At 41.9% G+C, this 25,622-nt stretch overlaps 1 protein-coding gene across 2 annotated transcripts; it reads right to left on the bottom strand.

Moving 5' to 3' along the window:
- Positions 1-436: 436 nt before the first annotated feature.
- Positions 437-16,952, bottom strand: PDCD6IP (programmed cell death 6 interacting protein). 2 transcript variants are annotated; one of them, XM_078860328.1, is made up of 18 exons: positions 16,633-16,952; positions 12,730-12,784; positions 12,548-12,617; positions 12,186-12,313; positions 11,433-11,586; positions 9,856-9,956; positions 9,183-9,314; positions 8,674-8,896; positions 8,203-8,326; positions 7,872-8,049; positions 7,508-7,619; positions 7,223-7,392; positions 5,025-5,273; positions 3,742-3,876; positions 3,449-3,543; positions 3,223-3,331; positions 2,650-2,807; positions 437-2,274 (listed from the first exon to the last, which is right to left on the bottom strand). In XM_078860328.1, the coding sequence occupies exons 1-18, from the start codon at positions 16,827-16,829 to the stop codon at positions 2,022-2,024; spliced, it is 2,643 nt and encodes an 880-aa protein (XP_078716454.1). In that variant the 5' UTR covers positions 16,830-16,952; the 3' UTR covers positions 437-2,021. The 2 variants fall into 2 exon arrangements, with proteins under 2 accessions (XP_078716454.1, XP_078716455.1); XM_078860329.1 differs by having other exon boundaries at positions 9,183-9,299.
- Positions 16,953-25,622: the final 8,670 nt, after the last annotated feature.

Raw genomic sequence — 25,622 nt, 5'->3', positions numbered from 1 at the left:
TTGTTATTTTCTTTGAACCATCTACGTGACTTTACCGAAAGACTCAAAAATATGAATTCCTGCAGTCACGAAAGCTTTAAGTCAAGTTTAGGTAAGTTAAAAAATATATATATATTTGGGCATGCAGACTCAAGAAGTTAATTAAAACAAAAGAATGACAAATGCATTTAACATGCATGGAGTAGGGTATTCATTGCCAATTTAAATCGCCAAGGAGAATCAATTCAGAGGATGAAAATGGAATTAAAGAGGTCACAGATTTCCTGGATGGCTGTAATTGGTGCCCTCGAATGGTAGCATACTGCTCAGATACGAATACGCCTTTGACGATAGCTGGACCTTATTATTAACCAGAATTATTTTTTAAGAGATAAAGATTATCGTTTTAATTACATGTCAAGCTGGGGTACACAGCAATGACTACACAATTCAGAAATACTAATAATTGTGTTTTTATTCTACCACACCAATGTAAAAAAATTAAGATGTTTTATTATATTATGCAAATATACAGATAGCACATACAACAGAAGCAAGCAGTAAACTATATTAAAATTGAGTGATGGTTTCAGAAGGGAAAAATGATAACGCCCCAACTGCCAATATTTACCATTCCTGCATGGTGAGACATGTGACATCTTAAAGTGCGATGTTGGTTATCATGGATTGTTTTGCATTTGTTCACGCATGCCTCTATGTGAATGCTTTGCAACAATTATTACATGTCACCACATCCTTTTTTATTTTCAAGCTTATACACACCAGCGCAAGCATTATTTGCGATCATAAAATACCTCGGTCTACTTGCTTTTGGGCTGAACTATGAATTCCAAAAGCAATTCAGCAAAATGGAATCTAAATGATTCACTCGAGATGCATTACCATGGGCGCACATTACTACCCCATGCATTTTGACTTAGAATGACTGTACATACGTTATCCACATATTGAACTGTACACGTTTTAGAGTGCAACTCCATGCAGACCTCTGTGGTCACCGATTATCAATATTTTGAAAAAGTGAAATTAAACATTCAGCACTCTCATGTGCTCCGAGGTGTTTCCAGCATGTGGAACTAAATGTCAAATATGATGCCAAACAAATGCGTTAACAATTTGAACACGTCAGAAAGCTATACAACACATCAGTAAAAACCTATACGGTAGTAATTATTCAGATCAATTAGGAAAATTAGTCTTACCATAGAAACAACAACTTGTATTACTTATGCACTACTTTTTGTACGGAATCATAACAAATTCAAAGCAAAATAATAAACTAAAACATTGACACTCAATGTAGATTCGATAACTTCAATTTTAATATGACCAAAAACTAAGAAAGGATGAAACCAGTTGTTTTTTTACCTGCAAAATTACAAAACTTTTCAAATGTATTTTCTCATGAACAAATGCCTAGTGTCGTCCAATTCTAATCTCGTTTCTGAACTTGCACAAAGCTTAAGATATCTTAACCCATGTTACCCTCAGAGGAAAGAGATGTATTGTTTGAGACAATTGTTACGACAGCTTTAATAGTTCAAGTTCTTCCAAAGACATGTGGGAAATTAACAGGGCCCTGCCATGACTTTCTTTTGGTACTAGCCTAGAGGAAATGTTTATATATATACTTAATACAATTACATAACTATAATGAAGAGTACAAATGCTACATTTTGCAAGCTTGCCAAGTCATACAGTATCCCAGCATCTCTTGATCGTAACATCCAAAGTATATTCTCCTAAACAAACTTTACTAATAACGTGTAATAAGGTCACTTATAAACACAGTTTCATAACACCAAAACAATAGCAGGAGTCAATGCTTTCTACTGTATACTCTTGCGTAGTAAACCTATCAGGTACAACTGAATGTTCCAAAGAAAACTCAGCTTGTTTAAAAACAAAAAAATCGAATTAACGTCAAACACAAACAAGGAAACCGTTATTGGGTCTCTATTTACGTAGCCACACCAAAGCCTTTGGAGCAACCTTTCCTGTGCCAATGTGGATTTATGAGCTCACTGTTGGCTGTAAGGATTCGGGTTATTGGGATTGTATGCCTGCTGGTAAGGGTAGGGCTGCTGGGGGTATCCGTATGGATGCGTGTATGTGGGCATCTGGCCCTGCGGATAGCCAGGCATTTGGGGCTGTACGTACTGTGGCTGTCCCTGGGGATATGCCTGGCCTGGCTGAGGTTGGGCACCGTAGGATGGCATTGCGTATTGGGTGTAGGCTGTATAAGGATTAAATCCCATTGGCATGGGCAGAGCACTGCAGGGCAAGAAGAGAGAAACACAAGCAGAAAGAGAGGTTAACATTCGTTACACATGTGCAACTGTAAAGATTGGTTTTAGGACTGGCTCAAATGCAGTCAATTATTTGCCAGCAGTGTTATTCTTACCAGTGTGTAACAAAGTATTAATTCATTTACAAAACCTGATTCTTAGCACTCCTGATATGTGCATAGCATCATGCATGTAAAATTGCTTACATTTATGCAAATTATATGATAAAGCTATACTTTTACATTCGGACTAATGCACACCTCGCTATATGCTTTTGCATTCTGCAAACGAAGCATGCAATTTGGCAAGGGCCATCTGGTGGTCTCCTGCCGAAATGGTCAAAATAAGCAGGTGCACACACCCTGGGTAGCCGGGGTAGGATGCGAACGGGGGTCCCTGTGCCATGGAGACTGTGGAGGGTGTACTCGCTGCAGCGACTGGAGCAGGAGCTGGGGCCGCACTGGGAGTCGGTTGAACAACCGGAGGGGGTGGACGTGGCGGTGCCTGAGGCTTGCTTGGCTGCAATTAAAAAAAACACACACAAACAAGAATAGCGCATTGAAAAATTGGATAGGATGTTGAAAATGTAGCCAGTTCTGTACACGTACAGACCTTTTGTCAATCCACCACTGGATGGGGGCCTCCCCACGCCATGCGGGGTTGTCGAGGTTATACGACCATACTTCACACCGCCGCTTGTCAGTGCAGGCAACATAGATTGGGGTGCACAGCACAGAGCCACGATGGATATTGCTGCACTGCCATCTTCTGACAACGAAGCAAAGCTTCATCCTCACAATGTAATGCAAGTGAGAGTTATGGGGAAAAAATGTGCTTATAAGCAAATATGCATTAAATTATTAAAATACGAGGCCTTAAGCACACATTTTCGATTTCATACCAACAAATGCATTGTTTTAAGAGCTACGCGCACCGCAGTAGTGCGGGGTAGAGGCTGGGGGGGCATCTCAGTTGATTGCTGATAGGCTGGCACACCCAGGACTGGGGCAGATGGCTCTTTGGCAATCTTCTGCTGGATATCTCTACAGAAGCAAAAATGAAAGAAACAAACATTATACAACAGATGCCAACATGGCTCATGATGGTTGGTTATAAAAAAGAGATAAATCGTCAAACAAAAGTCAAATTTTTGAACTCACTTGAGCAGTTCATCCCTCTCAGTTTTGCGAGCAAATACTATGTCATTACATTTGCTCTGGAATTTAAGCAATATCTCCGTCAGGTCACCGTAAAACTGCAAATATAAGGAGAGAAAAGTCATATTAGTTCCTTGCGAATGAACATTTTACTTTCATTTTTAAAAGTACATGTGTGAGAAAAGATTAAAAAAAAAATCCTTTAATTTTTTGAAAGTACATTTGTGAGAAATAAAATTCCATTTCCAAAGTAATTGTTTCAAAACAGAAATATAAATGCACTTATTTATCCGCACCTTGTTTCCTTCCTCCAGGTTTCCCAGGAGCTGCATGAAGCCGTCATGGGCAGCAGCCAGCTTCCGGAGGACTTCATCCCGCAAGTTTGACTCTGTGCTCGCCTGTTTCTGCTGAGCAAACTCCTGGTGGCGCACCTACAGTGCGCATAAGCAAACACGAAAATATATCAGCCGTGGCACAGACTGTGAGGGAAAGTGCTGTTCACAAGCACTTATGGGTCATTATGCCATTTGAAAGCACATTACAAGGTGACACAAGGTTACTGCTTTTTTCTTGCCACTACAGGTGAACGTACAATATACAAGGGAAGGCTACCCGCCGGCTTGTAAAAATACAAAATGGTATACTCTTCAATGACATGTTTGAAAACGAAAATATGTGCAGAAGCCGGAGTGGCACAGGGGCATCCACCCTGGCAGCGGAACCAGACATCCAGAGTCAACCAGCCCCAGAAAATGTGTAAAGTTGTGAGTTTCTTTTTGTGAATCGTAGGTGTGGGAAATTTCCACTGGAACAACCCACACCAGACAGATATGACTCATCGTGCCATGTCATAGCTGAGAAAAAAATAGAATTGTAATGAAGAATGCTAACCACTGCCAATGAACAAAACCTTGCACCAGGCAGGGTGTTTGTTGTGGAAACATGGTAAATATCTTTCAGTGTGAACAATGGCTTGGACTTTGGTCAAATACTGTACAGGCTGACACCATTTTGAATTTTTAACCCCACTCAGGTGCGAGACCCCACGCAAATATTATCAACAAAAAATGCAACTCAGTAAGAGGCAGCATGAGAATGTGAATTATGTATAATAATTTAAAAGTCATAGAATGCATGTACTTAAGTTGATCATTTACATTGTAAAATATGGAAAATGCAACATTAAATTCCTTTTTACAGCTGTCCACTGCAACTATATCTTATGATAATCACAAACAAAAGAAACGATTTAAAATACCCAATCTATTATTGGTTAACCAACCTGCACCGACCAACGTGATCATACATCGTCTAGCAAGCCTCATTACCTGTCGCGAGGCCTCTATTCTGCACTGGATGCACGTTTTTTTATATGTTGTAATCATGGTTTCACCCCGTGACCAATCATATTCACATTTACCATGCAATTAAACGTTTCCCTGCAATATCAATCAGTTCGACCATAACTAAAATTAAACTGGATTCTACATTCGATTCCATGAAGGATTTTTGAAAGAAAAAAATCGACGATCCATTGTTAACACCCAAGTAGTTCTCGCCACCACTTCAGCTGCTGCACCTGCAGGTCCCTGAGTAGCTCCTCCTGACGCCGAATGCTCTCCGTGACGCGCTGCGTGTACGGCCCGTACAGCCGCTCCAGCTCAGTGCGCGACAGGTCCTCCTCGTTGAGGGCCCCATCCTGAGCCAGTGCCCCCAGGAAGCGACCCGTCATGTCCGAGTCGACGGCGCGCAGCTCACCCTCCAGGGCCTCTCGTTCACCCTTCACGGTGTCCAGGTCGGACAGCAGCGAGCGCAAAATCTGCACCGTCTGCACAGAGGATGACACATGAGACAACGCACTTGGCCTTGAAGAGGTACTCTATTGATATACAGTGAGGGAAAAAAGTATTTGATCCCCTGCTGATTTGTACGTTTGCCCACTGACAAAGAAATGATCAGTCTATAATTTTAATGGTAGGTTTATTTGAACAGTGAGAAACAGAATAACAACAACAAAATCCAGAAAAACGCATGTCAAAAATTTTATAAATTGATTTGCATTTCAATGAGAGAAATACGTATTTGACCCCCTCTCAATCAGAAAGATTTCTGGCTCCCAGGTGTCTTTTATACAGGTAACAAGCTGAGATTAAGAGCACACTCTTAAAGGGAGTGCTCCTAATCTCAGCTTGTTACCTGTAAATGACACCTGTTCACAGAAGCAATCAATAAATTAGATTCCAAACTCTCCACCATGGCCAACACCAAAGAGCTCTCCAAGGATGTCAGGGACAAGATTGTAGACCTGCACAAGGCTGGAATGGGCTACAAGACCATCGCCAAGCAGCTTGGTGAGAAGGTGACAACAGTTGGTGCGATTATTCGCAGATGGAAGAAACACAATAGAACTGTCAATCTCCCTCGGCCTGGGGCTCCATGCAAGATCTCACCTCGTGGAGTTGCAATGATCATGAGAACGGTGAGGAATCAGCCCAGAACTACACGGGAGGATCTTGTCAATGATCTCAAGGCAGCTGGGACCATAGTCACCAAGAAAACAGTTGGTAACACACTACGCCGTGAAGGACTGAAATCCTGCAGCGCCCGCAAGGTCCCCCCCCCTGCTCAAGATAGCACATATACATGGCCGTCTGAAGTTTGCCAATGAACATCAGAGTGATTCAGAGGACAACTGGGTGAAAGTGTTGTGGTCAGATGAGACCAAAATGGAGCTCTTTGGCATCAACTCAACTCGCCGTGTTTGGAGGAGGAGGAATGCTGCCTATGACCCCAAGAACACCATCCCCACTGTCAAACATGGAGGTGGAAACATTATGCTTTGGGGGTGTTTTTCTGCTAAGGGGACAGGACAACTTCACCGCATCAAAGGGACGATGGACGGGGCCATGTACCATAAAATCTTGGGTGAGAACCTCCTTCCCTCAACCAGGGCATTGAAAATGGGTCGTGGATGGGTATTCCAGCATGACAATGACCCAAAACACACGGCCAAGGCAACAAAGGAGGGGCTCAAGAAGAAGCACATTAAGGTCCTGGAGTGGCCTAGCCAGTCTCCAGACCTTAATCCCATACAAAATCTGTGTAGGGAGCTCAAGGTTCGAGTTGCCAAACGTCAGCCTCAAAACCTTAATGACTTGGAGAAGATCTGCAAAGAGGAGTGGGACAAAATCCCTCCTGAGATATGTGCAAACCTGGTGGCCAACTACAAGAAACGTCTGACCTCTGCGATTGCCAACAAGGGTTTTGCCACCAAGTACCAAGTCATGTTTTGCAGAGGGGTCAAATACTTATTTCCCTCATTAAAATGCAAATCAATTTATAACATTTTTGACGTGCGTTTTTCAGGATTTTTTTGTTGTTATTCTGTCTCTCACTGTTCAAATGAACCTACCATTAAAATTATAGACTGATCATTTCTTTGTCGGTGGGCAAACATATAAAATCAGCAGAGGATCAAATACTTTTCCCCTCACTGTACACACCAACCGGCGGGAGAGCATGTTTGCATCGGCACTGGAGCAAGGACTGAAATGGCCTTCCCCGACCCCTTTCCCCCCCCCCCTCTTCGTCACCTCTTGCCTAAGCCAGCCCACGGGCCCCGGTGCAGTTGCACTGGCTGCACACTAGATAGCTCTGCCACTGGCACTGCTTGTTATCAACATTTACAGGGAGCCTTATCCTAAATAATTATCACCAGGGGCAGAGGGCACAACAAGTTTATAGTAATTGACAGTAACACGACCATCACTGTCTTACCTCGCTGCCTGCGAGAGAAGCTGCAGGATTGGCAGATGGAATGGCAGAGTTGAGCTCCTGTTGTGGTTGACTGAGCATCGCGATGTAGTCCCGGTGCTCGTTATACTTCTGCTTGACGACCCCATCCGCGTTCACGGCATTGTCAATAAGCTGACGGTACTTGTCACCCTCTGGAAGAAAAAAAAAGGATTCCAGATGAAAATGTTTCATTGTAATATGCAGATTATTTTCCACTGCTAATTTTCACAATGTTTAAAATAAAAATAGCAACAGTGCAGCGTCAACCTGCACGCAGCGGCTTGTAGAGGTCATTCGAGGGTGTGCGCTGCCACTTCTGCTGAAACTTAGTTCTTAGGTCATTGTCTGTGACCTCCTCCTCACTCAGCATCTTCATAGCCTGGGCAAGCAAAGTGAAATTATTCATTGGAGGAAATGACAGCAGTTTTTCATATGATGTAGACTAAGTGATGGAACAATGCCTAGCATATACCCCCACGTTGCACTGTCAAACTGATGTTATGTTTGTAAAGAGGATTAATATGAACTGATCAGAAACCATATCACAGATGTTTAATCTGTAGTGGAGGAACCATTAGTATCGTATGTATAATCTAACTCTAAAAGCATCAACTAAATAAATGGCCATTACCTCATTTAGAATCTCACGATTACGTTGCAGAAACTCAGGAAGGTTCTTCATCCAGTAGTCAATTTTATCCAGCCCCCCTTTTTCGACGATAGCCACAGACTTCTCCAGAATGGAAGGTGGCACTGTGTCACCTGACAAGTCTTCTAAGGCAGCTGGCAGGTTCAGCGATGCTAAGATTCTGTGAGTGTAAAGTCCAGTCAAACATTAACCAACCAATAATTTACATATGCGAAATACATACAATCCAGCCATGGAAATAAATGTAATTAAACCGCAACTTTATAAATGTGATCCTTAACAAAAATGTTGTTGCAAAGATGCGAGCTGTTACCCATTGAGAAGAGTGGTTGCCTCCCTCATTTGCATTACAGATCTGTTGACAAGATCAGCCTTCCTTTGGTTGTATGTAGTGACCGCATTGTTCACAGCCAGTGGTACCATCTTTTCAAACAGGTCTGACAAAACAAAAATTACAAAAACGAATTTAACAACAAGCAATGCTAGGAATGTATACCAGTTAAGTCATTCAAAATTGTGTTAATAATTGTGCCCGATGCCAGTAATAAACATAAAGTTATTGTTGATCAACCGCAAAAAGAATGACAAGAGGAAAAAAAAAACTGACAAAACAAAAATTACAAAAACGAATTTAACAACAAGCAATGCTAGGAATGTATACCAGTTAAGTCATTCAAAATCGTGTTAATAATTGTGCCCGATGCCAGTAATAAACATAAAGTTATTGTTGATCAACCGCAAAAAGAATGACAAGAGGAAAAAAAAACTGCTTTGTTTGACTTACCAACAAATCGGGGGCTCATGGGGCTGGTGAGCTGCAGGGGCTTCACAAGGGTGGCCTTGCCAATAGCTTCCAGGTCCTTAATGTCTGGCACCCGATCGTGGTAGATGAAGTCATTGTCCTTCTTGGCTGCAGTTAGCGCCCGGCTGATCTTGTCAGACAGATCTTTGACGCTAATGTACTCATCGTAACGCGACGTGACCGTTTTCACAAGGTCCGTTGCGTGCTGCGTAGAAAGGTCACTCTCATTTGACATTCAGAAACTCATAAGCAGGCTAAATCTGCTTGCAGCATCATGTGTTCCTTAAACTTGTGGCAATGACTATTTGATTTGATCCAGAAATACATCTTATAGTAAATAGATTAATGATTTTGTATTCATTATAGAAATTTATAATCAGAGTTTAATAGAATAAAAGTAAATAGTGAATAGACTCACACATGTTTCTTACATATTTACACATTCATTAAATGTTTTGCCAAACTACCAATGTTGCCGTGTTAGAATATACCTGGAGTCTTGCGATCTCCTCTCCAAATTTCTTTTGCTGTTTGGCCACGTTAGACTGGTGTAGCTGGGCTGTGGCCTGGTAGATGCAGTGCTTGGCAGCCAGAAGAGGAAGCACCTCCTGGAAATAAAAATACTGGCACCCAGGCACGACCACCCCACGCGCCGCACACCGTACACAAGGCAGAACCACAGTGCATGCAAAATCGACAAGCGCATGCAAGTTGACATACACAAAATCCCAGTGAAAGTGAAGGCGCGGCATTGTCAAGTAGCACGCGACAAGCGCAGTGATATGGGACATGGAGAAAAACATGTAAAACAGAAAAGAGCATCAGGACAGCGAGCAGGAAGGGAGGGGGAGACAAAAGTGGGGGAAAAAGTTACTGGTTAGGCTGAAAAAAAGTTTCAAAAGGAAAGACAAGAAATGTTAGTATTTAGCAAAGTTCTTGTTAAAAAGTTAAAAATTTCAATAATTTCTGAAATGTACCATTTGCTGCCTCCAGAAATAAATGAAGTAAATATGGAGGACCATTTTGGAAATGTTTTTAAAAGTGCTGCCTTTGGAAGAGGATTTGGAGGTTTATGAGTTTTCACTACATTAGATTTCAAGTGCAAGTCAGTGCAAGATGTGATTAATATATCCTTTAAAGTAAACATAACCCCAGAGTAATTACCTTAGGCAGCTGCTCCTTGTATTGACACTGCTTGAAGGCATCTCCATAATAGTCAGCTGCTTGATTACCCAGTTTTGCAACAATCACGTCCTTCATTTTGTCTGCAATCATGCATATCAGTGGTACCACACAGACCAACCATTTATAACTGATCTACTTCATGTGTTCACCTGAACAAATCAAATGTTCACATTTCCAGTACAGTATTGTACATGGATAGCCCTTTTGTCAATCCAATGCTGGATGAGGGCATGTCATTGGGGGTTATTTGACCATACTTCACCATGATGCTCAGTATAGGTTGAGGGTGGGGAGCAGACAAAAAAGCATAGCATCATAGTACGGACTTTGCCGCACTGCCCTCTGCTGCATATAACGTAGTAATTATCCCAAAGTTACCTGTGAAAACATGGTGTCCATGGTGCTTTGACTAGGTCATAGACATCCCAATGTTAGGTGTAATAAAATTAACAAATGTATGCCAACCGTATATTTTAATACATCAAGTGATTAAACGCAACAGCCATTACATGCAATGACTTGTCGCTATTATGTAACGCGAGTGATGCACACTGGATATGGCAAGCAGCTTTGGGCAGTTTTCAATACCAGTCGAAATCTGTTCTATCACAGCTGTAGTTTACTCAAGCATTCAAAAGCCGTTATCCGCATCAAATTGACTACATCCACTGCTGGATGAGGGCTTCCCTCCACTGTGGGTAGTAAGAATTATTTGACAATATACCACCACACTGGTCAATGCAGGTTGAAGGGGAGCACAGATGTGAGAGCATATAAATACAGTACCCCAATTGATTCTAGATTTGAAGCTTTCGTGACTGCAAGGAATCATCTTCTTAGGTTTTTTCGGTAAAGTCACGTAGAAAGTAAAATACACAATGGGCAGAGAGGAGGAGGGGAGGTCTATCATGTGTATTAGACCTCCCCTCCTCCTCTCTGCCCATTGTGTTGGCGGGTGCAGTGGCTGGCCGCTTGCGCACAATCGCTCCATTGTGTTGGCGTGTGCAGTAATTGGCCGCTTGCGCACAAGCGCTTCCACGTCCATCGCCCACCCTTTTGGCCTCGCCCCCCCTCCCTCCCGATACATTCCTTTCATTGGCTACCATAGTCTGATGAGCTCCCCCCTCCCTCTCCCTCCCCCCTCAACTCGCTTTTAAGGGATTACATCTTGAATCATTGCCTCACTTGATACAGCTAATCTGGCTGTGACGGTCCCACCTGATGACGGAGACTTGTGTTGCCTCCGAAACGTCGTGATTTTTGTTTTATATTTTATTTTACTTTCTACGTGACTTTACCGAAAAAACCTAAGAAGATGACCCCAATTGATGTTGCTGCAATGCCCTCTGCTGTCCATTAAGCAGCCCCACAGCCTATAACACCTGCTATGCATGGTGGTTGCCCATCCAAAAAGTATCTAGGCTCAACCCTGCAGACCTTTTGAGATCAGGAGCATTCGAGGATGATTTGATTTTAAGTATTAAAATACACTCAAACTGAAATTACATACATCTGCAATGCAAAATAACGCAATGTAGATGGAACAAAGGACTCACCAGCGCTGGCCTTCATGTAGAACACCTCTTGGGCCTGTGCCAGCATGATAACACTGAGCGCTCCAACTGTGTCAGGGGAGATGTCCACCGTTGGCTCGCGGTTCAGCGCACTCAGCACAGACTCCTTGATTTGCAAGAAGCAGCCGCTCGCTTGCTAATGGGTGACGATAAGGCAGGGGCAGGAATTTAGAAAGAGATACTCATTTTACAATAAACACATTTAACAAAGTGTTTCAGGCATGTAAATGTAAGCATTATACTTTTGTACACTTTAATAAGCATTTAACACTTTGGCTAAATGTAGCCACTTCAAACTTGTATCATGCCCCTCTTTTCCTTCTAAAACAATATTCCTGCCAAAACAACACAAACTGTATACTGCAGCTTTTTTGATATGCTAGAGTAGCGGTTCTTAAACTGGGGTGCACACACCCCCCCCCCCCGGGGATGCGAGACATGCCATATTTTTTAGAAGGTAAATCATCGAAAACACAAATTAAGCACGGGCACATAAGTACAACCACTTTGTTTCATTAAACCTATGTATTTATTAAGATTTTTTTTTTTTACGATTGAGAACCAAAGGGGTGCAAGGCTGCAGTAAAGGTTAAGAACCACTGTGATAGAACAACCATATAACTTGGAATACCAAGAAGAGAATGAACAGCATTTCCACTAATCATAGTTATAGCTGACATAGCAATGAAATACAATGAGGAATACAGCGTTTGCAAAACAGAATGAGATACCTACCTGGTAGTACTTGGCAGCAGTTTTCATGCCATCATCACTGTCTAGGTTGAGCTCACCAGCGATCTGGCTCATGAGAGCACCAATATTGAACAGCACACAAATCTTCTCATAGCTGGCCCGAGGGATGGCTGAGAAAGATTTAGAGATTTAGAAACCAAACTTATTTGTGTGTGTGTCGAGTTACCGCATTTTCTTTGCTACGAATATAAAGGCACCACTTTTTAAAAGTACCATAACGAAATGTACCATGCTGTCAATAAACATCACAATCACAAAATAGAATGTTAATGATGTTACTGAAATGTACAATATACTGGATACTTAGTATTTCTGTACTACAATTATGACGCCATTGAACTTACTAAGTTTTGCCGAGCCCCCAAACAGTGATCCTTTGTCAAAGGCATCCCTCCATGTGAAATTAATTGGGTTCTGGAACAAATGAAATGGTTGCATTACTGGTTATCACAAAAGCACACGTGGGTAGTGTTTGTGACACACAATATAGGCATAGAAAAGGGCTTAGAGTTTCGCGTTTATTTACCTGGCCTTCATTAATGGGCAACTTTGGCTCAATGGCACACAGCTGATCATAATACCTGGCAAAAAGAAAAAACAACAGACAAAGTCAATTGAACAAAGAATGTACATGGATAGCGCTTTGTAAATCCACTGCTAGGCGAGGGCCTTCCTCAGTGTGGGCTTGTCAGTGTGGGTTGGTGAAGGCAAAGACAACAGATGAGGGAGTACAGCTCAGTATAACAAAGGATTTTTCAGTAATGCCCTCTGGTTCCCACTGCATAGCCATTGCTAGCCATTGCTATCAGAGCTCAAAAGGTTTTAACCTGGATAGTGATCGGTAGGGAAGCAACTCTGCATAAAACCTTAATAATTAGAACACAATAATTTTGCACAAGGCCACCTCATAACATTAAACTTATTAATTAATGACAGAGCTCTAAATAAACAGCCCTGCATACACAAGGTTTGACATAGCAACGGCTATGGTCACTCTGTTTTATGACTCAGCTCCAAGTTGTTAAGATGAAGTGTTGGTTAATGAGTAATTGAGCAGTGGTTTGCCCAGAATAGCACATTATTTATTAATGTGCAGCATATACATTGACCATAGTAATTCGCAGTGTATTGTTGTACAATTCATATTTTTATGCAGCGGAAATATTGACATTTTGCCAACAATTACTTTTAGTACAAAATGTTTGGACTATGGGCTTGCGATGCAATGATCAATTCTGGTTTAAACAATATCAAACCACAAATTACTTCATACAGTGTACACCAGGGCATGCTATCCACTGCTGGATGAAACCCTTCCCACTACAAGACATACTCATGGCACATTATGACAACATATCTCATCAAGTTTGCCTTGTCTTTAAATGTCAACTTTAAATACTAATTCGACCGCAATGGCAAGTGCACTGTGTAGTGTTTAAGAACACAGTATATGCGAGTCAATGTATTCAGAACCTTGGTCCACATCACATGGAATGCAGCCGATCATCACATCTCAGAAACTAAGCAAGATTTTTTTTCCTGGATAGTGCTTGGATCGGCGACAACCATGCATACACATCAGATCTTGTAGACTAATGAGGGGGAGGCTACATTGTCAGCGAACCGCAGTGCGGAAAAAGCAGTTGTACTGTACGCCTACACTCCCCACCTTGACAAACCCGCAGTGCCCGGTGTGGTGAAGTATGGTCAAATAACCACCACGACCTGCACACTACGGGGTGGGGGATAGGATCTAATAATGCAGTGAAATGACGTCTACATGTGTTTGTGTTTTCAGCTTTAATGTCCCAACACCTAAAATACATTATACAAAGCCTCCACTTTAATGTGAACAAGTAGGCTGTTACTCACCACAACCTGTGCATTTAACTATTCCAACTAAATTCCATCAAAACTCTTATTTAAACTCGATTATTAACTATGCTGACAGTAAAGTTGAACACAACTCATCCAATTAATCTCACCCGCGTCTTAATATGTGCAACAATAGACTGCACAGCGCCAGAAACAAAGATCGAATCCAGAGTTGTACAAATTCATAGTTAGCCACGATCAATACACTGCTGGATGAAGGCCTCCCCCCAAGTCACCGTCTCTAAAAAAAAAAATCTGCAATGCAGTATAACCACCGCAACGTCACACACCTGCTTTCACAAATTAAAGTTAACTTTCGTGTTTTTGTTGTCGTTTATTTGATCAAATCAATGCAAGTATTGAACACCGCGCCATAGAGAAACCACACACCGTAACTCCCCACCCTCCCGCGGTGTCGCCTGCTCGGGTCTACCGCCTCCCCGCTCTTATTTACCCGGAAGCCGCTCAGGCAAGACAGGCTTCAATCGTCGGTGTTCGGTCTCCCACGTATCGCACGATCGCAAACCGTCCAATTAGGGATTTTAATTTAGCGTTTGGACAAAATAACTCGTGGAACAATAGCGGAGCGGTAAAAGAAGGTTTCGTCCGTGCGGGGAAGGACTTTAAGTCACCGCTCGAGTGCTCTCTCCGCTGCCATCACCTACACTGTAGACGTTTAGCTATCTTTAACTACTTACTGTAGAGTATTCTCCACAACGACATTAACTTATTATTTGTGTTTGTTATGCATTGAACAACTTTACGCCGAACTAGGACCCATATCGCAATGTGAGGATCCCCCTTTGATATAAGAAAGTTGTGACTGCTGATGAGACACTTCATGTCAAAACCGTAGGCATGTGTTGACAACATTTGCATCGCCCATGCACTAAACATGTCCCGCAATGCCACTCCTGCACGTGAGCCGATCTCATCGCTCCATCTCCATGGTTTGTGTGATTTGGTTACACTACCACGGTCACCAGCCTAGCCCATCGGCCAACATTCCCTTCTCTAGCACATGCCTACTTATGCCAAGTTAAAGACGTCTCTTATTTTCGTTTATGCATACATCCACGTGCTCCCTCATTGCGGTCTCCTATCGAATTGTATCTTATTTTGTCGGTGTGAATATGTAACTATGCCACGGATTGCATATTCTGCAGCACCTTCACCGGTAACCATCTGTACGTTTGCTTACACACGCAGGGCACCCGGGGGCAAGGTGGGGCCCCATCACCACGCCCGGCTTGCCCATGACTCCCCTTCATTGGTATGAAGTCAAGGCGAGCCACGTATGGATGAACACCACCTCCTACCTTGCCATGTACACACCTGCACGTGTGTACATGGGTCAGCAACACTCGAATCCACCAGACCAGAACACATTGCCACACAGCCAGGGATGAACACCTACCTTGTCATGTACACACCTGCACATGTGTACATGGGTCAGCAGAACTTGAATCCACCAGACCAGAACACATTTCCACACAGCCAGGGTCGTGGGGTAATGTGGCAATGGCTGGAGAGGTGGAGGAATCTTTTATCCACCAGTGAACATTCATTGGAATGTTGATTTATTTCTGACGATCGGAGGATCTTTTTTCGATTTAAAGCTTTTGTGACTGCAGGGATTCATCTTCTTATCTCCCAGTTACATGCTAATTTCTGACTTTAACATCCTGCTAATTCTCTCACATTAACACAGCTTATTCAATGCTAAATTATTCTGTTGATATGTAAACTCATTTGTCAAGGCGCTCTTCTCCTCCCACCCAGCTTAAAATACGCTGCCAAGCTTAGCAGTGTTCATTAGGACGCTGTCTTTTAGACAGACCTGTTCTTCACCTGAGGACGGCTGCTTGTGTTGTGGCCGAAACGTCGTAAAAATGTAATTTGTTTAATTTATTTTATTATTTCCATTCTACGTGACTTTACCGAAAGAACCAAGAAGATGGATTGGAGGATCATCCAGCGGTGGGTAGACGAGGACCACTGAGATGGAGAGTTCTTCATCCAGTCGTGGATACAACGAATGGAATGTAAGGCGTCATCCAACAAGGACTATGGATGACGGTCCTATCGGGGACCCCTTAATCCAATGGTGGATACACAATTAACTGCACGGTGTCTTTTAAAAGTATACCAAAGTAGAGTATATCGGAAAACACGTCACTTGTGTACACTTTTAAACAACCCTTGTACATTACGACGATTCCTTCATCCATCAGTTAATACAATACACTATTAAGGCCTTCGCGATTGAGGCTTTCAACTCTACCAGTGAATACACTTCACGATTATTAACGATGCCTTCATCCCCCTGAGAATCACCTCTTCTACGATACGACTATTATAAATCTGCCTCAATTCAAGCGAAGGGGACACGCGTGCTCCTGGCAGACTGCCGACGACGCAGGCCGTCGTCACCAACAAGCGAACACTTTTCCTAAACGCGACCAGGGCCCTGCGGCAAATTCGCGCTCATTATAAAGAGACATTTTCATCCAGCAGTGGACAGACCCTGGATACACAGACAACACACACACACCTCTCTAGGAGGTCGAGCGAGGCCTCGTGCTTGTCCAGGGGCCGGCACGCCGCGCTCCTGCGCAGCGCGTTCAGCTCCTCCAGGCTCTTGGCGAAGTCGTGGCCCGGGCCGTACGTGTCCAGGATGAAGCGAGACAACGGCTTGGCCACGTCAAGCTCGTACGACTTCTTCAGCGGCACCGTCACGAACGTGGCCATGGCTTCTTGCTGCTGCTGTTGCTGTTGTTAGAGACGAAGAGACGACGCGTACGTTTTGCGAGAGCGTAGCGATGGTGAGCGAGCGTTCATCTAACATGCGGAAGTGGCAGGAAGAGGAGTGGGGGGGGCCTTGGGGCGGATGTGACAAGCTGGGCAAGCCAGTGGGCCACTGCCCCAAGTGAGCCTCGCCTCTCTCACCACAGTGTGTGAGACAAACAAAACGAATATTTACATGAACTCTCATGGAGGAATACGATGAGCTTCAAAGATTTTTTTTTACATGTCCAGTATTCACAGACAATGATTACCCCCCCCCCTGTACATCCTGAATAGACTGCATACCTGTCAACCCCTTATACGTGCCTGACTTATTACAGACCAATTCAGACATCTCAACGTTCATCCTACAAAGTCCCATCACAAGGGAGAAACACAAACAAAGACATTTTAGTTTGCCCGTATTGAAACGGCTGTACGTCGTATGGACCTGAAAACTCAATTTCCCTGTATAAGAATACGGGTAAACCGTATGGGTTGACAGGCATGCTATAGGGTACATATTGCGTGCACACCGTAGTACTGTAAAGTCGAATATCCAACTCGATGGGAGGTTTGGGTAATGACTTGGTATGGTTTATGGGTGGATATGACAACAAAAAGGTTGGAAAATGTGAGAAACAATGACGAGTTACACAATCATCATGCACAAATAGGTTACCAGAAAACAAATACAAAAATACAGCGGCTTTAAACACGGATAAATTATTTTACTGTGTTCATACTCTTAGTTCTTTCGGTAAAGTCACGTAGGTAAAAAATGAAATTAAAATTAATAAAAATAAAATAATAACATCTATAATTATTTTACTGTGCTTTAGATTTAATCGAATGTATTCCAGGTCGGATTACTAAACACTTATTTATAATTATAATTGCGCCGTGGACAAATACTGTCCAGTTTTGGGTGTGGGCGGTTCATTGGTCAGGGCGGATAATGTGGCGGTCGTTTTATGCGTCGATATGAATCGAAAGAGGCGGTTCTAAGTGGTGAACCAAGATATGAAGAACTTTGGAGTGGATGTTGAAATGGCCCAGGCAAGGAATTCGTGGAGAAAAAGAGCAGGTAGCCAGAGACCCCGCATGAATGGGTAATATCGGGAAGATGGCACATGGTGTTTCAGCAAACGTGTAAAACAGGGTTTGTGTTTTAATACCATAGAAGAAACAGGTATCGTCAGCGTTATGGGCAGCAGTGAGCAGTGCATCTAAACCGAGTGTTGTCCTGTACTTCGATGCTCCGCGCCTTTGATGTAATGTGGTCAAATATACAATCCTCAACAGGCGTGTGGGTGTACCTCATCCAGCAGTAGATTGGCAATAAGGCTGCACATTTACGTACACGTATGCGCAATGAAATACAGTCCGCATAAAGTGAATACAGTCTACCCGAATTCTATCCGTGTATTGTACGGTACTCCCATGGCACCGTTACGATATCCAGAGACGTCATAGCACCGTGATGGCGTTAACCCCCGAGCGCGTTGACATTTGCATGGTGACGTCTCGAAGCACGTGTTTGCGATGCCCACGCCTGTGACCTCACTCCACAAGACATGTGACTATTGCTCAACGCCCAGAGGAGAGATGCACGTCACCTCTTTGTTACACAACAGCCCAATGAATTGATAACAACAAGAAAGAGACACGGCTAAGAAAATCCTAAAGTGCGGATTTCGCAATAGATATTTCAAAACACGTTCACGGGTTCATTCAGAAATCAAACGCGTCCGTTTTCACGCGTGGTAAACGTGTAACCTGCAGTGTCGTGTGGTATTTAACAGTTTTACACACTCTTGTTTAAAATGCCATCTTATGGCAATTGTTAGGGTGTAATGTTACGTTATAATTAAATCGTATTACGATCATATACTAGTATTCGAATGCTGTATGGTATCCCTGCAAATATATATAACTACATTACTTTCATAATTTATATACATATTCTTGGTTCTTTCTGAAAAGTAACGTAGAAGGGAAACAATAAAATAATAAAAATATAAAACAATAAAATGCTCTTATCGAAAGAACCAATAATATGAATCCCTGCAGTCACGAAAGCTTTAAATCAAAATTTATATACACTTATTATTTACAGGACTGTAATATACTTTTTTCCGTTTGTCAATTCACTGCTGGACAAAGTCCTCCAAAAGTCGTGCCAGTCTTCGGGTTGTTTCACCTTAAATCGGCGAAAAGAACGGACCCAGAGCCATTTTAAGATAACACTGATCACTGATTTCCCTTGACCTAAAAACGTAATTGCTTCGTGGTTTTGGACCACTGACTGGATGTTGTTCCGCTAGATTTTGATTTCACGAGGACCACTTATGTATAAACAAATGCACAGAAAGGACCAACTCCCATAGCGTACAGCCAGTTCCATGACTCACTCCAAAATTACACGACAGTATTGTCACAGAGGGAAACTATTTTGCCGAATGGGGTTGACATTTTTGGAGCTCGCTTTGGTAACCCAGACCAACGGCTTCAGAACAGTGCTAGCTACTCAAGTAACATGATTTACATACTACCGTATTACTGCCCGACAGTCTCCTCTGTGCAGGCCATTTCAGAATTCACTATTCGGGCGATAACCACACGCGAACTTAACAAAGAGCGCTTATTTTGTTATATATCGGAATTGAATTGAATCAGACAAAACCATTTCCATTCAACAAGAATATTTCACTATTGAATCTTAGTATTTGTAAAGGCTTTTGTCAATTCACTGAAAACTTCCCCATGCTATGTCGGTCATGTGTTGATCGTTTGACCGTAAGTTGATCAGGGTGGGTTGTTAAAAACGGGGATGACTCAGAACCGGTTCAGATATTGCTTGCCAATGATGTTAGCTGTGGCCGGGTTTCCAGCTGAAGTGTGTTAATCACTGTGCCACCACTCCACCCGTGGTGTATTTATAATGAATGTCTTGATATGTATGTCATTTTTAGTTTTTAAGTACGGTATGTTTTCTATGTAATAACAAACATTTTACAATTCTTAAACACCAATGTTGGGAAGTATATGCATATGCACCATAATAGTTGTAATTACGAGCGAAACATCGTACTCAGATTGTAAATGTTGTGGCTTTGCTTTCCAACACACCGGTGTGCTGTACTAATAACTAATTGGCGTGTTCTGTTTACGTGACAAACCTTACTAATTGGTTGTGTCGGGTGGTGTCGGGTTTAACGACACATTTATATATTTACGCGATCTAACCCAAAAAAAACCTGTAATATGGATAATATATGTCGCAGCATCTAAATTAAATATTTTAACAGATTCATGAGCTTCATCATTTTCACGTACATTTAGCATATTACGAGAGACAGGCAAGGAAATGTCAATCAATATATCAACCAATAAATCACCAATAGAGCATGAATTACAGTATTGAGTACACTTATCAAGTATAAAGCTGACATATTTCTGGGAGGCTCAACCAGGAAAACCCCACTGAGTGTCATTGATGTTTTTGCAGGTGGGTCCTGCCACGTTTTATCAGTAAGGGGATATACTGTAGTTGCTATATATAATCTCATATCAGTAATTTACAAGTAATTTTTCTAATTTGGACACTAACGCAGGCAAACAATGGCCTGCTCTTGCGAATGACGTCAATGTAAATTTTAAACACCCACAGTGATAACCAGGGCAGCCAATGGATTAGAACCGTGATCCTCCGCAACAAGCGGATAACATGTTACCTACCGCTGGGCTACATGACCGCCCAAGCAATATTGCATGAACAGAACAATTAGATTGAGTTATTCATATTATTTGTAATGCCCCAATTTACGTCTCATATTTTCTTCGTCGTTTCGCAAATCCGTCACCACGTTATTAATGATACCGCCTGATTTACGTTGCTTCAACCCACACTTACGTCGCTGACAGCATCTGTTCTTTCTCGTATCCGTCGCCTCAGCCATCACCTTCACCTACCCTGTACACGAACTACTTTGCGTCGCGCATAAAGAAATGTACCGTATTGTAGAGTACATACAAAATATGATTCATGATGAGTATTTTGTTGATTTAGTTTTAATGCAGTAGTGTACACATGGAACGCGCGCGCAAGCACGGCATCATTGCCACACTCGCCAAACAAATTCGCGACGTCTGTTCGGAATCTCGGAGGAATGCGGCCCGTCGTGTTTGTGGATGCATTCATTTCGTATCAAACGGCTGATTGTTGCCATTCAGCATCGTCCAGCCAGCGAGCAACTTGTAATTACGGCACCGCTTGGGGTAATAATTGAGCATTATCCATGGTTAAATCTTGACTTAAAGCTTTCGTGACTGCAGGAATTCATGTTGTTTGGGTATTTCGGTAAAGTCACGTAGATGGTTCAAAGAAAATAACAAAACAACGACGTCATCAGGATGGCGATCACTTGTGTTGTGATCGAAACGTCATAGTTTTTTATTTTCTTTGAACCATCTACGTGACTTTTACCAAAAGACCCAAACAAATTGTATTTTTTACAAAAAACTACGACATTTCGATCGCAACGCAAGCAATCGTCATCACCTGATGATTGCTTCTACGTGACTTTACCGAAAGACCTAAAGAAGACATTATCCATGGAATTGGGGTTTCCGTGTTAAACGCTTTGATGGTGTTGGGGGCCGTCCATAAAGGACGTCACGCACCTAGGGGGGGGGGGGGGGTCAGACATTTGTGACGATGTGTGACGAGGGGGGGGGGGATAAATGTGACGTCACATCAAAATGCGCAACTTTAAATAAATATATAATTTTTATAACAACACTAATTGTTATAACAACACTCCTACAACATCAGAGTGCAGCGCCACATTAAATACGCACTACAATGACAATAGTTTAAAGCGATTTGAAGCATGTTTTATTTTCAAAATGGAAATATGTTTTTGGGGGGGGGGGCAGATTATTGTGACGTCATATTTGAGGGGGGGGTCTGACTTTTTGTGACGCCGTGTGACGAAGGGGGGGGGGGTAAAAAATCGTCCAAAATCGCGTGACGTCATTTATGGACGGCCCTTTGGGTGAATTATTGAGCACGGGGGGACGGGGGGATGTAACATGCAAGTGCCGACGTGAGGAATGCATCCCCTTTATTCCATCAATTATGATTTTTAAAATTGCTTTGATTTACGTCGTTAGATATTCGACGCACCTTTCAGGAACGCATCCCCGATGTAAACCTGGAAATTACTGTAATTAATTATGTCATGTTATCATCGATTTTTTTTTACTTTGACAATTAACCTTTTAGAATTTTATCTATAACCTTTACTGACAAATATTTTATTGAACCATTCCTACGCCATTTATATAATTGATTAAGTCGTCTTGTACCCTGTTCTCCAGGGCCCCAGGACATTTGGTGAATTTACTCAAGTTCGGTATATACTGTTTTACCGATAGATTGCAAGTCACTGCACCGTGGGGTTAACCCGGCAACGACTTCACACATGTGATGATGACCATATCCATCCACCAGAGGGCTCTTGAGAACCTGCCAAAGACGGACGAACCGCTCGGGGTGCCAGGACGTCCTGCGAAGACCTCATGAATTGCAGTGAATAAGGGTCAATATCCCCTTCAATAAATATAATCGAGTATTACGTTTCAATTTTCCCGTCTCCTTCGTATTTCAATATTTTCCTTTTCGTTCGATATCGTTTGTACGGTTGCATTATTCTCTCCACTATCCCAAATTGTCATATCGACTATAAACATATACAGTCCTATTGTCAATCCACTGCTGGATGACGGCCTCTCCACGCCGTGTCGGTCGAGGAGGTTATTTCGCTGGTCAGTGCGGGTTGGTGGGCAATAGATATTTCTGCACTGCCCTCTACTGGCAAAGTAGCCCCGCAGCAGCCCAGAATTACCATAAACAGTGGTGTTTAACTAAAAATAATTCTGAGCGTCGTGGATAAAAATAACTAGATAGATAACAAAAATTAAATTGTACAATTATGCACTTCCAGAAGGCCGTACGGCCGATGGGTTAAGTAAGAAATACTTTTGTTTTATATGGAGAGACAGACATATGAAGGCAAAATATTGTCTGCTTATTTATTTCATCATGTAAGTTGGGCACGTTTAAAAATTAATTCGTGAGAAATTGATTTCATGCATTTATTGTGAACCTAAGGAATTTACATTAATTGATGCATCTCTAGACCCCAACTCACCACTACAAGCTACAGTAACAATGCCTCTTTCTCTCGACAGTAGCTATTTCTGATTGAGGGTAGGCAAGAGGATTTGACAAATTATGAATGTAAATCGGTAAAGTCACGTAGAATGGAAATAAAAAATAAAATATTTGTTATTATTTAATTATTTCCATTCTACGTGACTTTACCGAAAGAACCAAGAAGATGAATCCCTGCAGCCACGAAAGCTTTAAATCGAAAAATATTGAAAGGTCTTATGTTTTTACTACAGTTATCACAATGATTATTACATCATGTAAATGAGGCTGCTGATTCAGTAATCGTACAGGAATTGGTGAAATAAGCAATATTTGATTAAAATTGCATCATTGGTAAATACTCTAGTTTGTACGTTGATGAAGTAATACAGACTCACATTTTCACCAATTTGGCTAGAAGAATTTGGTGTCTGGATTATTAGGCCTAAGTCTCAATGAGCTAAATCTAAACTACATCCTGAAGGCTACACGACTAATTTGTTAAGTATTTTCTTTGACTTTGAGGAATACACGTAATATATTGTACAGCATATACCACATACTCCCGTTGTAATAGGTTACTAATGCAGAATATCACTTTTTTTTTATATATTCTAATCGCTTATGAACTAAATGCGTAATTTTATTGGTTTCAATTCTTAACGTAACTGATGATGGAATGGCACTAGAACTTGGGAAGCAGTAACTGCTAAATCAAAACAAACAGTATTATGTTGTAGCCAGGACTTAATTTACTGGTAGACTGAAGTAGGCATGTGACATTACAACCGTGGTGTTGGGTATACTGCTTGTGGTGTGCCGGGTGTGGAAATATTTTCTGGGTCACTCACCCGAACAGACCCAGCTGATGTTAATCCCTTGTTGTGGCACATGCATAGCTTTTAGAATAAACCGTTCCCTTTTTGGTGAGATGACACGGATGAAGAAATCATTTTTTTCTGCTGACTGCCACTGGCACCAAAGTTACAGGAGAGTTCCCGAGGCCAAACACTCAGAGTTAGGCCGCAACCATTCCTTAACGTTTAGCACAAATTAAAATATAGGTGTTTCTTTTCCTTACTTAAAATTTAAAAGTCACACAGGCTGGAATTCTGGTTGTGAGACTGATTTTTTTCACAAAGCGAATTACAGTTTAACTGGAAGTATTATGCTAAACCTCACGTCAAATTCACACGATTGTATGTGTCAATAACTCTGTTAGATTGTCGTTCGGGATAATGATTTGTATTTTTTTGGGTGCGTAAATGTGTTGGCATCTCGAATTGCCTTACAAAAAAACAAAAAGGGGGAAGCTACAAGAGAAAAAAATGTACTGTCTTGCAATAGGCATGAACACTTATTGAAGGTTTCATTGTGTTTTACATTGTTCACAAAAAAATAACTCCTGCATATTTAACAATCGTTTCAGCACCCTGCATTCAACAAATGCACAGATTCGGCAGAATTATGTACTGCCGTTCCTCCTGGTGACATCCAAAATACCAAAGAGTGTTAAGGCACATGCTGAAAAAAAACCTTGGCAACATGAGTGTCAAAATAGTGTGCTTTTTTTGCCTGACTGAAACTACTCAGAGCTTGACAGAATGTCTTTAAGCAATGTGAATCCAAAGCACAAAAGTGAAATGTCTGGTTTTTCTTATGCGTGAGTCTCTTTTACTCACTTAGGATCATCCCATGACAAGTCATGATAAATCAGCTCCTCTGGGCACATGAAGACTGCATTCTAACTCAGCACCTGGAGAGATGACAACTCACCTGAAGTAACCTAATCATGACTATGCAAAAACATGCATTCAAAAATGACGTCGTGAACATTTCAGGGTCCATAAGTCTCACCTAGTTTTTGTCAAATTGTATGTTTTTAGGCCGTGATATTTAAAAAAAATAGTTTGTTGTTGAAAAATAACTCATTGCTCCATCACATGAAACTTGTTGTATACATATACTGCTTTTGATATGTTTGACAATGCAATCAATATTTACTGTTGCTACTGTCAATCGCACCTTGTAATGGCAATAGAGACAATTGTTTAATACACACACAGTTGCTATTTTGGTCGATGTGCATTTGTGTGTTCCATCTGCCAAACTTGTCCCTCCATTCCCGCCTGCCGTATGGAATTGCAGTTTAAATCTTGTTTCCATAAGCAAGTTAACCTGCACAGTCATATTCAGGATGACAGGTACTGATTTTAAGTAGGCAAAGTACATGCGGAGGCAATTGCCATCCCTAATGCTCTGCATACTCGCAATAAAAATCGTTACGGTGTATACGAGATGAGGTAAATCAGTGTGCAGGACCTTTCTGCATCACCGTGCATAAATTAAGATTAGCAGAGGTGCAGCCACTGTGGGTGTCATGGATGTCTGGATACCCACAAATGTTAGACACCCACAAAACATTGGATAAAAATCATGCTTTTTAAGTTGCTTCTTTCTCATTTCAACAAGGTGACATGAATGCTGATTACACACCAAAGCGCACAAACAGAAGGCCCAAATGGTAACGCAGTAGA

Source organism: Lampetra fluviatilis, chromosome 10 (assembly GCF_964198595.1).
Source record: "Lampetra fluviatilis chromosome 10, kcLamFluv1.1, whole genome shotgun sequence".
Classification (NCBI taxonomy): domain Eukaryota; kingdom Metazoa; phylum Chordata; class Hyperoartia; order Petromyzontiformes; family Petromyzontidae; genus Lampetra; species Lampetra fluviatilis.
This window is presented reverse-complemented; position numbering and strand designations above follow the sequence as displayed.

Bases quoted from the DNA above. Each gene is read 5' to 3' on its own strand.
- PDCD6IP (XM_078860328.1), bottom strand. From the start codon at position 16,829: ATGGCCACGTTCGTGACGGTGCCGCTGAAGAAGTCGTACGAGCTTGAC. The intron at 9,315-9,855 runs GTAATTACTCTG...CCTGGGTGCCAG, and splicing joins ACAAGGAGCAGCTGCCTAAG to TATTTTTATTTCCAGGAGGT. The intron at 3,877-5,024 runs GTGCAGCAGCTG...TGCGCACTGTAG, and splicing joins AGCTACTCAGGGACCTGCAG to GTGCGCCACCAGGAGTTTGC.